Source organism: Rhipicephalus microplus, chromosome 1, assembly GCF_043290135.1.
Source record: "Rhipicephalus microplus isolate Deutch F79 chromosome 1, USDA_Rmic, whole genome shotgun sequence".
Taxonomy (NCBI): domain Eukaryota; kingdom Metazoa; phylum Arthropoda; class Arachnida; order Ixodida; family Ixodidae; genus Rhipicephalus; species Rhipicephalus microplus.
In genome coordinates, this window is record NC_134700.1 from 114023737 (window position 1) to 114036208 (window position 12472).

At 45.0% G+C, this 12472-nt stretch overlaps 1 protein-coding gene across 1 annotated transcript in view; it reads left to right on the forward strand.

Annotated features, from left to right (window-relative positions):
* Positions 1-3449: 3449 nt before the first annotated feature.
* The window catches only part of LOC119178232 (2-amino-3-carboxymuconate-6-semialdehyde decarboxylase), a 128306-nt gene continuing 119283 nt past the window's right edge, over positions 3450-12472 (forward strand). The window contains exon 1 of the mRNA XM_037429425.2: positions 3450-3755. Within this exon, the coding sequence (XP_037285322.2) occupies positions 3672-3755 (84 nt within the window). The 5' untranslated portion in view covers positions 3450-3671. The remainder of the gene's footprint in view (positions 3756-12472) is intronic.

Here is a 12472-nt window from a genome sequence, read left to right on the forward strand (position 1 = left end):
AATGGTATGATAAAAAATATAAATGTATTAGGAGCAGTATTATGCCACTTATTCAATCACTCCGTCAGCTGCTCCAGATATCCATCTCAGCTGAAGATTTATAAGGTTGTCCCTATCTACAAAGACGGAGACCGCAGTGACCCTTATAATTACAGGCCAATATCCTTGCTCAGTACTATTATTATTATATTTGAAAAAATTCTGATCAGCCGGTTCCACAAATTCATTCAAAAATATCAGATTATGTGCCCGCAACAACATGGTTTCCGCCCAAATCACTCACTTCATCAGCAGTGTTAACGCTAACTCAAAAAATTTATGTATCTTTGCAAAGTAATATACTTGTGTGTGTCATATTTTTGGACCTGAAAAACGCCTTCGATACGGTTGATCACAACATACTTTTACATAAGCTAAAGCATTATGGTTATCGCAGTAACCCATTAGATCTACTCACTAGCTACCTTCATGAGCGAGTACAGGTAGCTAGAATGAACGGTATTACGTCATTAGCAAAGTATATGCGCACTGGAGTCCCTCAAGGATCCTTCCTAGGGCCACTTTTATTTTCATTATGTAATAATGACTTCCCAAAAATTTTAGACACTAGTGGAGGTATTATGTACGCCGATGACACTTTTATTGTTATAACAGCGGACAACACTGAAGATCTGCTAACTAAAGCAAACAATGAGTTAAAAAAAGCAAGTGAATGGTTCGTGAATAGCAAACTTACTATAAACGTCAAAAAAAAAACTAAACATGTAGTGTTTCGACCACGAACAATATCATGTCTCCTATATCACTAGATTTGCGAATAAACGAATTTCAACTTCACAAAGCCAGCTCATTTAAATATCTTTGCGTGATACTTGATAAAAATCTGCACTGGCAAGAGCAAATAAACGCAGTTTTTACAAAGCTCTCCTCGGGATGCTACGCACTTTCATAAGCACGTCATCATCCTGATACCAATACTCTGCGTACTTTATATTTTTCACTCATTCACAGCCACATATCATACAGCAATGAATCATGGGGTACGACATATAAAACGTTTCTTGAACCTGTTCGCAAACTTCAAAAACGAGCCCTGAGACTAATCACCCAATCTTGCTACAATGAGCCGAGTCTGCCTTTGTTTATGAAAATGAATACTTGCCTTATGATGAGGTACACGAATTAAAAATTGCCACGTGTGTTTTCAATGTTGTCAAAAACAACCTTCCTTTTCATGTTTCTTTATTTTGCACATCCTCTCATGTAACCAGAAATCAAATATATGGAAATTTCAATCTTCCTCCACCTAAGAATACTTACGGACAACGTTTGCTGCAGTTTTCAGGGCCAACAATTTGGAATAATCTACCAGCAGAAATAAAACAGTGGAATAATTTTTCATCAATGCTCAAGGAATACTTACTTACACAGAACAATGTTTATCAATGTAAACAATTATGATGTCATTTGTGTGTATGAGTGTATGCATGTGTGTCTGCCAGAAACTTGTGAAATCGTTTAAAAATACCATTGTCACCCAGTGATATGGTTTTTTTTTGTTTTTTGGTGTTAGCCATGCATATTTTAACCTTCATAATAAAGCTACAATCTGCTTTGTTTACTTGTGTTTTCGTAAGTCAGAACTGTTAAAAACAATCGTGCATTTACCGACACTTTCGCTCTACCTTTGTTTAGCTCGTGCAAATTAAGAATGCACGAGAACCATCTGTATGCGTGTGATAGATCTTTTTTATACATGGAACCCCTAGGTATTTATTTTTTGGGACCCCCAACCAGCCTTTGGCTATGGGTCCAACCAGTCATGATGTTTCAGTATGTTTCACAGTTTGCAAATAAAGAATTGAATTGAATTGAACCTTAAGAGACAAGAGGCGAGCAGAGTGGATTAGAGAATAAACGAGTTAAGGGTATCATAGTTGAAATCAAGAAGAGGAAATGCACATGGACCGGGCATGTAGCGCGTAGACAGGACAACCGCTGATCATTAAGGGTAACTAACTGGATTCCCAGAGAAGGCGAGTGGGTTAGGGGGAGGCAGTAGGTTAGGTGGGCAGATGATATTAAGAAGTTTTCGGATATAAATTGGTAGCAGCAAGCACAGGACCGGGTTAACTGGCGGAACATGGGAGAGGCCTTTTTGTCCTGCAGTGGACGTAGTCAGGCTGATGATGATTATGATGATGGTTAAAGTTCAGAAATTGTGGAATTGACTTTTTTTGCAGGCAATATTTCTATTTGTTTTTCGAGTGAACGAGGTTCTTTTGGCAGTGCTTACTTCACTATTACTTTTTTCTGTTGCCTATAACCCACGCTGGAGGTAAATTTCATCAAAATTGTAAACCGTGACCTAAGCCTCGCGCTCGTATTTATCCGAACACGACTTCGCACTTTTCCTGTCTTGAAAAATTAATAACATGAAAACAGACAGCACTCCTGTTTGTTCGATGCATCTTTATGTCATATGCGTCAGTGCGTTAGAAAGAATGCTTAATGCATCACAAGATATGAGCTCCCGCTAATCAGCATCCCTGCGTTTCTATAAGCCTCCAAATAAGAAAAGACTATAAGAAAAGATGACTACGTTCACAAAGAAAAATGAACACATTCTTGGCCAACATGATAACGCTGCGGCTTTTCCGCGGCAATATGAAAATTACCGGGCCTCTTTTACGAATACGAATAGCATCTTTAGAGGTAGCTCTCAGAAATCTCACTAGCGGCTGCAGGAGTGTTTCAGGAGACGTTCGAAGTGTGTTCTCTAAGAGAGCTTAGGTGGGCCATGACCATTCACCAGGATTCGTTGTATTTTCACATGCTCACCTCGATGGCACAGCGCTCTGTAGGACATTTCACCGGGTGCAGTGATGTCCGTTCACATGAAGCAAGTGCTTCTTTGATAGCAGAAATTAAAAAGTGATCTTTATGTGGCGAACACACGATGATTGACAGTGACATCAAAGGGTTATATTGTTGGGATCTGTAAGCTGGCCATGTAACCTGGTGCAGAGAACCTTATGTCACTTTCATTTGTTTAGGTTCTATAATCAGAACTTCCGAAAACATTGCCGATCAGGAAAGGTAAACGACGGCAACGAAGCAACGGACTTCTTAAGCGGAAATGACCAACTTGTGGTCAATCGAAATCGTCATTAGGAGAAGACAGGAACTGGCTCAATTCTGCGAATCGTGAAAGTCGAGTTGAAATCTGACAGTATTCCAAGCATTGATAACGCGCACTGCATGCGTTGGTAGATTGCCTTCTCTGCAGTGTCGCGGCAATTTCCTCCTAGAGATGCCTGTCTCGTTCTTTTTTTACGATGCTGTTTCCAGCGTAGCATACGAAGATGAGCGTGTGGATAGACAGAGGGCATATTTGGAGCGTGTAGACATGCCGTAAAGGCGTGAGTGAGTGCACAGGCGGCCGACAACACACCCTCGCGCTATCAGTGGGGACGAGCCTTCTCTCTATAAGCGGAGAACGTTTTTGCTTATCCCTTGTTCGCAAGCAGACAGCGCAGTCGGGGCCAGGCAGAGCAAACGAACGCCGCGCAGTATAACATACGGCAGAACGGAAAGCGCGGCAACTGAAACAACGAAAGCCGCGGTACTGATCCGTTCACTGCGAAGACAGAACTCAAAACATCCCCACCATGAGCGCGCCGTCAATGCCATCAACACCCAAGATTGACCTACACGCCCACGTTATCCCTGACAAGTGGCCCAATTTGAAAGAGGTGAGCTCCTTAAGAATGCGTATTTCTTAACACAAGTTTAAAGAGAGGAGCACGCAAGTAACGAGCACCGCGCTCAATATGATCCAGCATGGTGGTCTAGTGTATGTGGTGCTCGATCCAAACTTCGTGGGATCGAAACTCGGCCCCGGTGATCGAATCTTCAATCAAGTATAAAATGTTTGAGGTCCATGTACTTAGATTTAGGTGTGCGTTCAAGAACCCCATGCCGTCGACATGTCCACTGACTTCCACTACGGCGGCCCTCGTAATAACATCGGGCTTTTGAGACAATCGTTATTATATGCATGCAACATGAGTCATGATTTAGCCCAGACAATGCAAGTGTTTACCAATTCAGAAAAATAAAGAATCATTTTGGTAGGGGATGCATGAACTGTATAAAGTTAGGGCGTTATAATGCTACAGCTAATTTATGCAAATGACCGTTGTGAATTCTTCTGCAGCTTGACTTCATAGACCGATTGTGCTCGGATTCAACGATTGCGTCACAATTCTGCGGCAGGATTCAAACTAATGTACTACGCACACCACGCGCCACCTGAAACAGCACAAAACACATCCCGTATGCCATGGCGGTTCCTGGGATGTCTCGTGAAAAAATGCGCGTTCATTAGCCAGAATTCATCGCATGAACACTTTCACAATTCGTGTTTCTAGTCCGTGTTGTTTCATATATCTGTCGAATCATTCATAATAACCAGAAAGGTATTGATCCCACTGATGTTTTTATATATAGCCACACAATTTACCAATTATCCCCAGAAAGGTGCGGAACGCATAGTCAGTTTCCTGAACATGCGCAAAAAAATTCATTCGCAGAGTTGCCTTTATGTACACCTCGCGCTTGTACTAACACTGATAACCCTTGGAGGCATCTTGAAGACAAACCTTATTGTAGTCGTCAATGCACACAAAAATGCTGAGAGCTTGGTTGTGACATTGTTCAATGAGTACACGCATACATGACCCCGTATTTGAATAAAACCTTCTCGTAACTGCAATGAAACTTCACCTCGTCTGAGTGCTATAAAGAACTGTCTCTAGCTGTAGCACCATGTAGAAAATCGAGAGGGATTGTACTTTTATTCTTGTCGCCCGATTATATTGCAGCACGGCATCAGCAACCGGAAACAGCAAGTGCATTTCCAGCTGCGACACAAATACGCCCGCAGAATCGGCAGGCAGATCACAGTGCTCTTGGCACTCTGTTGCCCTGCTGAGGCAGTGCAGTGGGGTGTGAATGCGGTTGCTTAATATCGGCGGTCGCACTGCAGTGTAGAGAGGACAAACCTCAACCATGAACCTAGAAGTTACTTTGATTACATTTAGGCTTGCTCCCCTTCCCCTTTATGGATAGTGTCATTGCGTTATAATGCACTGAATGTAGGCTGACTACGTATAAAAAGCTCCTCAGCAGACTTCACAAGTTTAATATGCGCTGTCGTCTCCAAATCATTTTATTACAACACACATATCATCAACATCATCAGCCTGACTACGCCCATCGCAGGGCAAAGGCCTCTCCCATGATCCGCCAATCAACCCAGTTTTGAGCTTTCTGCTACCCCGTTATACCTGCAAACTTTCTAATCTCGTCTGCGAACCTAACTTTCTGTCACGCTTTCGTGCATTTGCCTTCTCTGGAAATCCAGTCAGTTAGCTTTATTGAGCGGCGGTTATCCTGCGTATACGTGCTGCGTTCCCGGCCCATGTCTATTTCTTCATCTTGATTTCAACTATGATATCCTTAACCCTAGTTTGTTCCCTAACCCACTCTGCTCTCTTCTTGTCTCTTAAGGTTGCACCTATCATATTCCATTCCATTGCTCGCTGCGTCGTCCTCAATTTAAGCTGAACCCTATTTGTAAGACTCCACGTTTCTTCTCTGTAGGCAAATACCAGCAAGATGCAGCTGTTACATACCGTCCACTTGAGAGTTAGTGGTATATTACCATTCACGATTTGAAAATGCTTGCCGAATTTGATCCACCTCATCCTTATTCTTCTAGTTATTTCACTCATAGGGTTCGGCTCCACGATTACTACCTGTCCTAAGCTATTACCTGTCATCTGATATACATAGCTTCAGTTTAAAGGACTTAAGGCATAATAACTTTACCTCACTGGGGTCTGTACGCTTGTAAATTTGCTCTGAAGCAGTGACAAGAGCAATGATTTTTTTCTTAAACGTTGGGAGCAATACTACGTGACCCAAGCCTATAGAAGCTTAACTTCGAACCATCAAAAGTGGGCTTCAGAACATCCCCTAGTAATCAATGTTTGAAAAGAAAAATTTTGTGGATATTATTTTCTATCCCTCGTTTAGCTTTTGTAGTAGAGAACCTGCCAGAAAATAGTTGAAGAATGGAAATAAGACCACGAGCACGTATAATAACTCATGCCACACATGCACGCAAATACGCAGCATTGATGAATAACACGATTGAACTTCATGTTATTTGACGCACACCTATATCTAAGTGCTACAGTTTAAAGCAATTCACCTGCAATTAAATGCGGCAGCCGCATCCGGGATGAAACCCGTGGCCTACAGGTCAGCAGCCAAGCACCGTAAACACTGGGTCAATGTTGCGCACAACAGAACAGAAAACAGAAAGAAAACATTTTGAAAAGAAATCGTGAAAAATAGGGGGTAGGGGGGGGGGGCTCCCTCACTACATTTTTTTCAATGGTATTAGCCCTTCGCAGGTCACCCAACCTGGTTGAACAGCATTTGCTATTTAACGAGAACAGCAATACTGTGGCACCTCTCACTGTTCCGATTTCTGTTTTTTTTTTCTGTCTCTGTGAGGCGTGGGGCTTCCTTAAGCAGCGTCAGGGAGTGTGGTACAAGGTAGAGCATTATTCCTAACAGCGACAGGAACCACATGGCACGTCAAGAACATGGCGCGTAATTTTTTCGAGAGAAGAGAAATTCTCGCTTGAATTTTTCTCCAACTGATATTTTTCTCTCCTGCTATGTGTCTGTGAGCGTGGGCGAATACTTGTGTAAAATGCTGGTGGGTGAGCAGGTTCCTTAGGGTAGTGGTATAGTGATTTTGGCTATAGGAACCGTTATTTCGAAGTCTCCTACATGTGGTTGTCAGAGTCCCCACTCCGAAAGTTTCGGGAGCCGTTGCTCTACAGCGACGGTGTTTTCTTTTTCATTTTACTCCAACCCCTGATGTATCGGGTGCCAGAAGATCGAGTGGTTGTTACGGAGAAGCCGCATTACAGCGCTATAGCCTATAGGAATTGTGAATCTTGTTGGAGGAGGTGACAGACAACCTGGGAGTCCGGAAGAATAGTTCTGCCCCATGCTCTACAGCCCCCCGTATGTGTGGCCTGCACGGTAGCATTCATCAATGCCTTGGTCACCCAGGACTGTAAAGGAGAGCGCATTAACTGCAACGCCACGTTTGTTTGACACGGAGGAAGCAACAAAAGGGAGAAAGCAGTGAGGTTAACCAGAAAGACATTTGGTTGGCTACCCTACACTGGGGGATTAGGGAAGGGGACAAGAAAGACGAGAAAGAGGGAAGAGATCAAAAAGAAAAAAAGGGTGGGGGAGAGACTGACAGTAATTTCACTGCAGCGTGTAGAACTCTACCGCATGTCAGAGGCGTTCACGCAAGCCTGTCTTTCTCAGGAAACACAGCAGGGCTTTCACTGCCTTGTAGGCTGTCGAGGCATGTGGACGTTGCTGTAATAGCACCTGCACAGAAAGAGGCCGATCATCCAGTCGCCGCATTGCGTTGGCAAGTACTTGTCTATCTGAGGCAAATTGAGGACAATGGCACAGCAGGTGTTCGATATTTTCGTCGGTGCCGCAAACATCGCACGCCACGCTGTCAGTAATTACGATTAACGTGGTATAAGCTTTTGTGAAAGCAGCTCCCAGCCAAAGGCGATAGAGAAGCGAAGCTGCATGTCGATGTAGGCCAGGTGGAGGCCGGAGTTGTAGCGAAGCGTCGAGCTCGTGCAGTCTTGTACGTCGTATGGTTGGTGTGTTTCACTCAGCCAGTGTGAGACTGCGGGCCAGTTGACGAATCTGCCTCGCCGCATCCGCTCTTGAAAGCGGAATCGGAACGCTGTTCGCTTCTTTATGTGACGTGCGAGCAGCATGATCTGCAGAATCATTGCTGCCTATACCACAATGCCCAGGTAACCACTGAAAGACAATGTCATGGCCTTTTTGTATTAAAAGGTGGTGAAGTTTCACGGTTTGGTAGGTAACTGGTCGTAGTATCGGCATCGGAGAACTGATATCAGGCACTGTAACGCTGGTTTTGAGTCAGAAAACACAGCCCATTTACCTGGTCTTTCTTCTGAATTGATGAGTTCCAGTGCATTGCACAGAGCCTCGAGTTCTGCCGCCGTTGACGTTGTCCCATGTGAAGTCTTAAAACACTGAGTTACCCCTTGTGATGGTATAACTACTGCTCCACCTGAACTAGACGGCGTAGTAGAGCCACCAGTGTAAATGTGCATGTGGTTACTGTAGTTTTGTTCCAGTAGGAATAGACCCAGTTGTTTCAGAGCATGTGTCGGTAAGTCCGATTTTCTCCTCATTCCTGGAATCATTAAGTGAACTCGCGGCCGGCTCAAGCTTCAAAGAGGAAGCAGTGGCTTTGATGCAGGTGCGTATGTCTCAGCAAACGATGAACAATGCTTGTGGACAATAGTGCCGTATGTCGTGTGGGGCCTTTCAGGAGCTAGGCTCGCCCGGTGGTGAGAAGGGGTCCTGGCATAATACCTGAGGTGCATGCACATTGTCTCGGTAATATTATGCGTCTTTATCGAGTGATCTTGAGTGATGGCAATGGTTTCAGCCGTTGATGCACTGCGGGGTAATCCAAGGCATATCTTAAGTGCTTGGGCTTGAATGCTCTGAAATGCGCGCAGGTTGGTCTTGCCGGTGTTAGATATTGCAGGTAAGCTGTACCGTAAGAATCCGATAAACAGCACTCTGTGCAGTTGTAGCATGGATGATATGGGCGCTCCCCAATTCTTTCCTGCAAGGAATTTGAACATGTGGCATGTTGCGATCAGCCGCTTCTTCACATAGTTCACGTGTGGAGTCCACGACAGGTTTCTATCTATTATGACTCCCAAGAATCTGTGGCTTCTGCTGAAAGATATGTATTCTTCAATTATTGATATGCTGTAAGCAGACATTGGTTTACGCGTGAACGCTACCACTGCACATTTTCCGCAGGACACCTCGAGGCCTTGTTTACGAAGGTAGCATGACGTCGTTGTAGCAGCCTTCGGAAGGCGGGCGCGAAGCTGAGGCCTTGTCACACCTGATGTCCAAATGCAGATGTCATCAGCATAGACAGACAGTTCTACAGTGCTAGGTAGCTGCTTGACTAGACCAATGAGAGTTAGGTTGAAAAGTGTAGGGCTTAGCACTCCTCCCTGAGGAACTCCTTGGCTGCTGTAATAATCAGGTGTTGGGCCATTCGCTGTCATCACGTAAAATGATCTCAGCTGTAAGTAGCTGTACACCCACATATATATCTTGTCACCAAGACCTACTGTTTCCAAAGCACTAAAGATGGCTTCATGGGTGACTTTGTCGTAAGCCCCCTTAACGTCTAGAAACAGGGCGGCGCACAGTCTCTTATAGGCTTTCTGGTGTTGAACATATGTCACTAGATAAACAACGTTGTCGATTGACGGATGGCCGCGCCTGAATCCGGTCATGGATACTGGATAGATTTCGTAGTGCTTTAAATACCACTCCATTCGTGTTAGAATCATTCGTTCCATCGTTTTTCCCACACAACTGGCAAGTGCGATAGGACGGTATGAGGCAATATTCAAAGGAGATTTACCAGCCTTTAGAAGTGGAATGAGGCGACTTGACTTCCATGCCTGGGGAACCGTACCAGTTTTCCAGGAGTCGTTCTATAGGCGTAAGAGTGCCTTCCGAGCTTCCTCTCCAAGATTACAAAGGGCACGATAGGTAATGCCGTCAGGTCCGGGTGCTGAAGAACGTCTGCACAGTGCCAGTGCCGCCTCTAGCTCATCCATAGAAAACTGGCATTCCATACAGGGATCACGTGAGGGCGGTGGGTTGTCAAATGTTCTCGTTCTTGATACTGTGAAATTGGAATCACCGTCAATTCTTCTACAGAAAGATTCTGCGACGTCAATCTCTCTGCATCGAAGGTGAAATGCCAGAGATGCCAACGGGTGCCGCTGACCCAAGGTTGTGCTAAGACCCCGGACAGTTCACCTTATCAGTGATAGAGGCTCTCATGGATCCAACGACTCGAAAAATGATGTCCAACGTCGCCTAGCCAGTTTATCCATGTGCCGCTGCATTTTCTTTTGAATGCGTCTAGCCAGCCACAAATCATCCATGCACTTTGTCCGTAGCTACCTTCGTTTTGCACGACGGCGTATTGCGCGAAGTTTCTCAAGCTCGATGTCAAAATTGGTGCGCTTGTGACTAGTCAAATGTGTTTGTGTAGTATTCTGCAGGACACCCTTTATCGAGTCCTCTAGGTTATATGATGAGGCGTTGGTACAGCAGTCTTCCATTAACATTTTGAATTTCGGGCAATCGGTGTATTTGAGGCCTCTTGAGGACTTGGAGCTGGTAAAACCTTCTATACACAGGTAAGTTGGTATATGGTCGCCGCCCCGCATTTCCAGATCCAAAAACTAGTGCTCTTTCTGGTAAGTGAGCGAGAAACCAATGTAAGGTTCAGGCAGCTACTATAGGCTGATCCGCGTAAATACGTTGGGCTTCCATCGTTACAAACGCAGAGTTCGTACTCCGAGGCTAAGGACACCAATTTTCTTTCTCTAGAGTTGTCCTTGGAGCTTACCCATAGGAAATGGTGGGCATTGAAGTCGCCAGTGATCCCCCATGGCCTTGGAGTCGATGTCAGAATACCGCGTAAGCGCTCGCAGTGAAGGCGGCTTGATGGAGATAAGTTCCGATAATCGTGAAAGCAACCTTATCCTTCTTCACAGTAAGGCACACATACTGATTCCCTTCATCAGGCGAGACTCTGGTGAACGTAGGTGAGGTCATGGCGCATAAATACAATAACTTTGCTGCAGTCTCTGTGAGTGGAGGACATAAAGCACTCATATCCTGACAGCTTGATTGAAGCACACAGGTTGGGTTCACAAAACACGATAATGGGGAGGCGGTTCACAAATACAAACTGTCTAAAGTCAGACATGCGCGACTTCAGTCCTCTGGCGTTCCACTGAATGACAGATGCATTCTTGACTTCCGCTCGAAACGACGGTGCCTCCCTGGCCATGGTTTTACCTTAGAGCTGCAAGCACCGGACTCAGGGTGTCCAGCACATGCAGTGCGGTCTGCGCAGCAGAAGTCTTCATATTACTCAGTATGACACGCATGGTACTCATCAGCGATTGCAGTAAGCTTATCACTTGATCTTCATTCATCGCATCACTGCTTTGAGGGGTCGTCGAGGGCGGTGGGATTTGATGCAGCTCCGAAGTAGGCTGACCGTGGAAGTGAGGGCCACTGTTCGAAAGGTGCGACTGCTGTCCCTTTCTTCTGTTTGGCGGTATCCGTCTTCAGTGAGCTCGTTGTATGTGGGTCAGCCTCTTCGATAGAGGATGACATCTCTCTATCGGTAGAGCAGTTTTTCCGTGATGGTCTTCGCCCACGACGCCGTCATCGGCGTAGTGTTGCGGCAGCTTCCCTGTGCATTGAATTGTCCCACACCATACGCCTGAGTACCGCGTGCTCGTTTCGCACCCGCGGGCAATCTTTGTATGAGGCCTCATGAGCGCCGTGGCAGTTTGGACATCGTAACTCAGTGACACCGCAGGCGTCTTTTGAGTGAGACTCATCGCACCGTGGACACACAACTTTTTTCTCACAGACACCTTTTAAGTGTCCCATCTTGAAGCACTTGTAGCATTGCCGTGGCTTCGGTATGTATGGACGCACTGAGTGGCGAACATGGCCAACTTTGACATACGAGGGAAGGCTGTCTGCCTCGAACGTAAGTCTCAAGCAGTGTGAGTTGCCGAGTCTGGTAATGTGAGTGATGCGGGTGCCTTCTGTCGCTGGCTTTATTAGTATTGGCAGGTCATTAGCTGAGATGGAAAGATCCACATCATAATGACGCCTACAGTGCCATTACAACCTGTAGTGACCATTGGTCGAACTTTCACGTTGCCACAGTACCAACAAAACTCTTGGGGGTCGTGGCGTTGTCTTTGCGAATGTGCTTGCCCGTAGGAGCCGACGTCAACATCGATGTCCTCTCTGTTGAAAAGGTGCTGTATTCCCGGCAACGTATGTAGAGTTATAAAAAATATTCGGCAAGCTTATAGCATAAGATGTTACCAGAGTTATACATATTGTAAGATAAAATTTTGACATAATATATGACTTCTAGATGATTTAACGAATAGAAATATTATAAAGCAAGTATAGTATAGGCCTGAACCTATTTACGCCACCCTAGCAATAGGCACACTTCAACTTTAGGGTAAAGCTTTAAATGTCTGTGTGTAAAAATAATGTATGGTCTGGAAAATGGACGGAAAATAGAAGTACTATAGCACAGTATAGAAAAACCAATGAAGACGCAGACACACTCGCCAAAAAATCCTTGAATGAAGGACCGTTTTGCGTAATTCCAATGTCGGCTTCTTATATTCGAAATATTGTAATGCAAGCAGCTAAC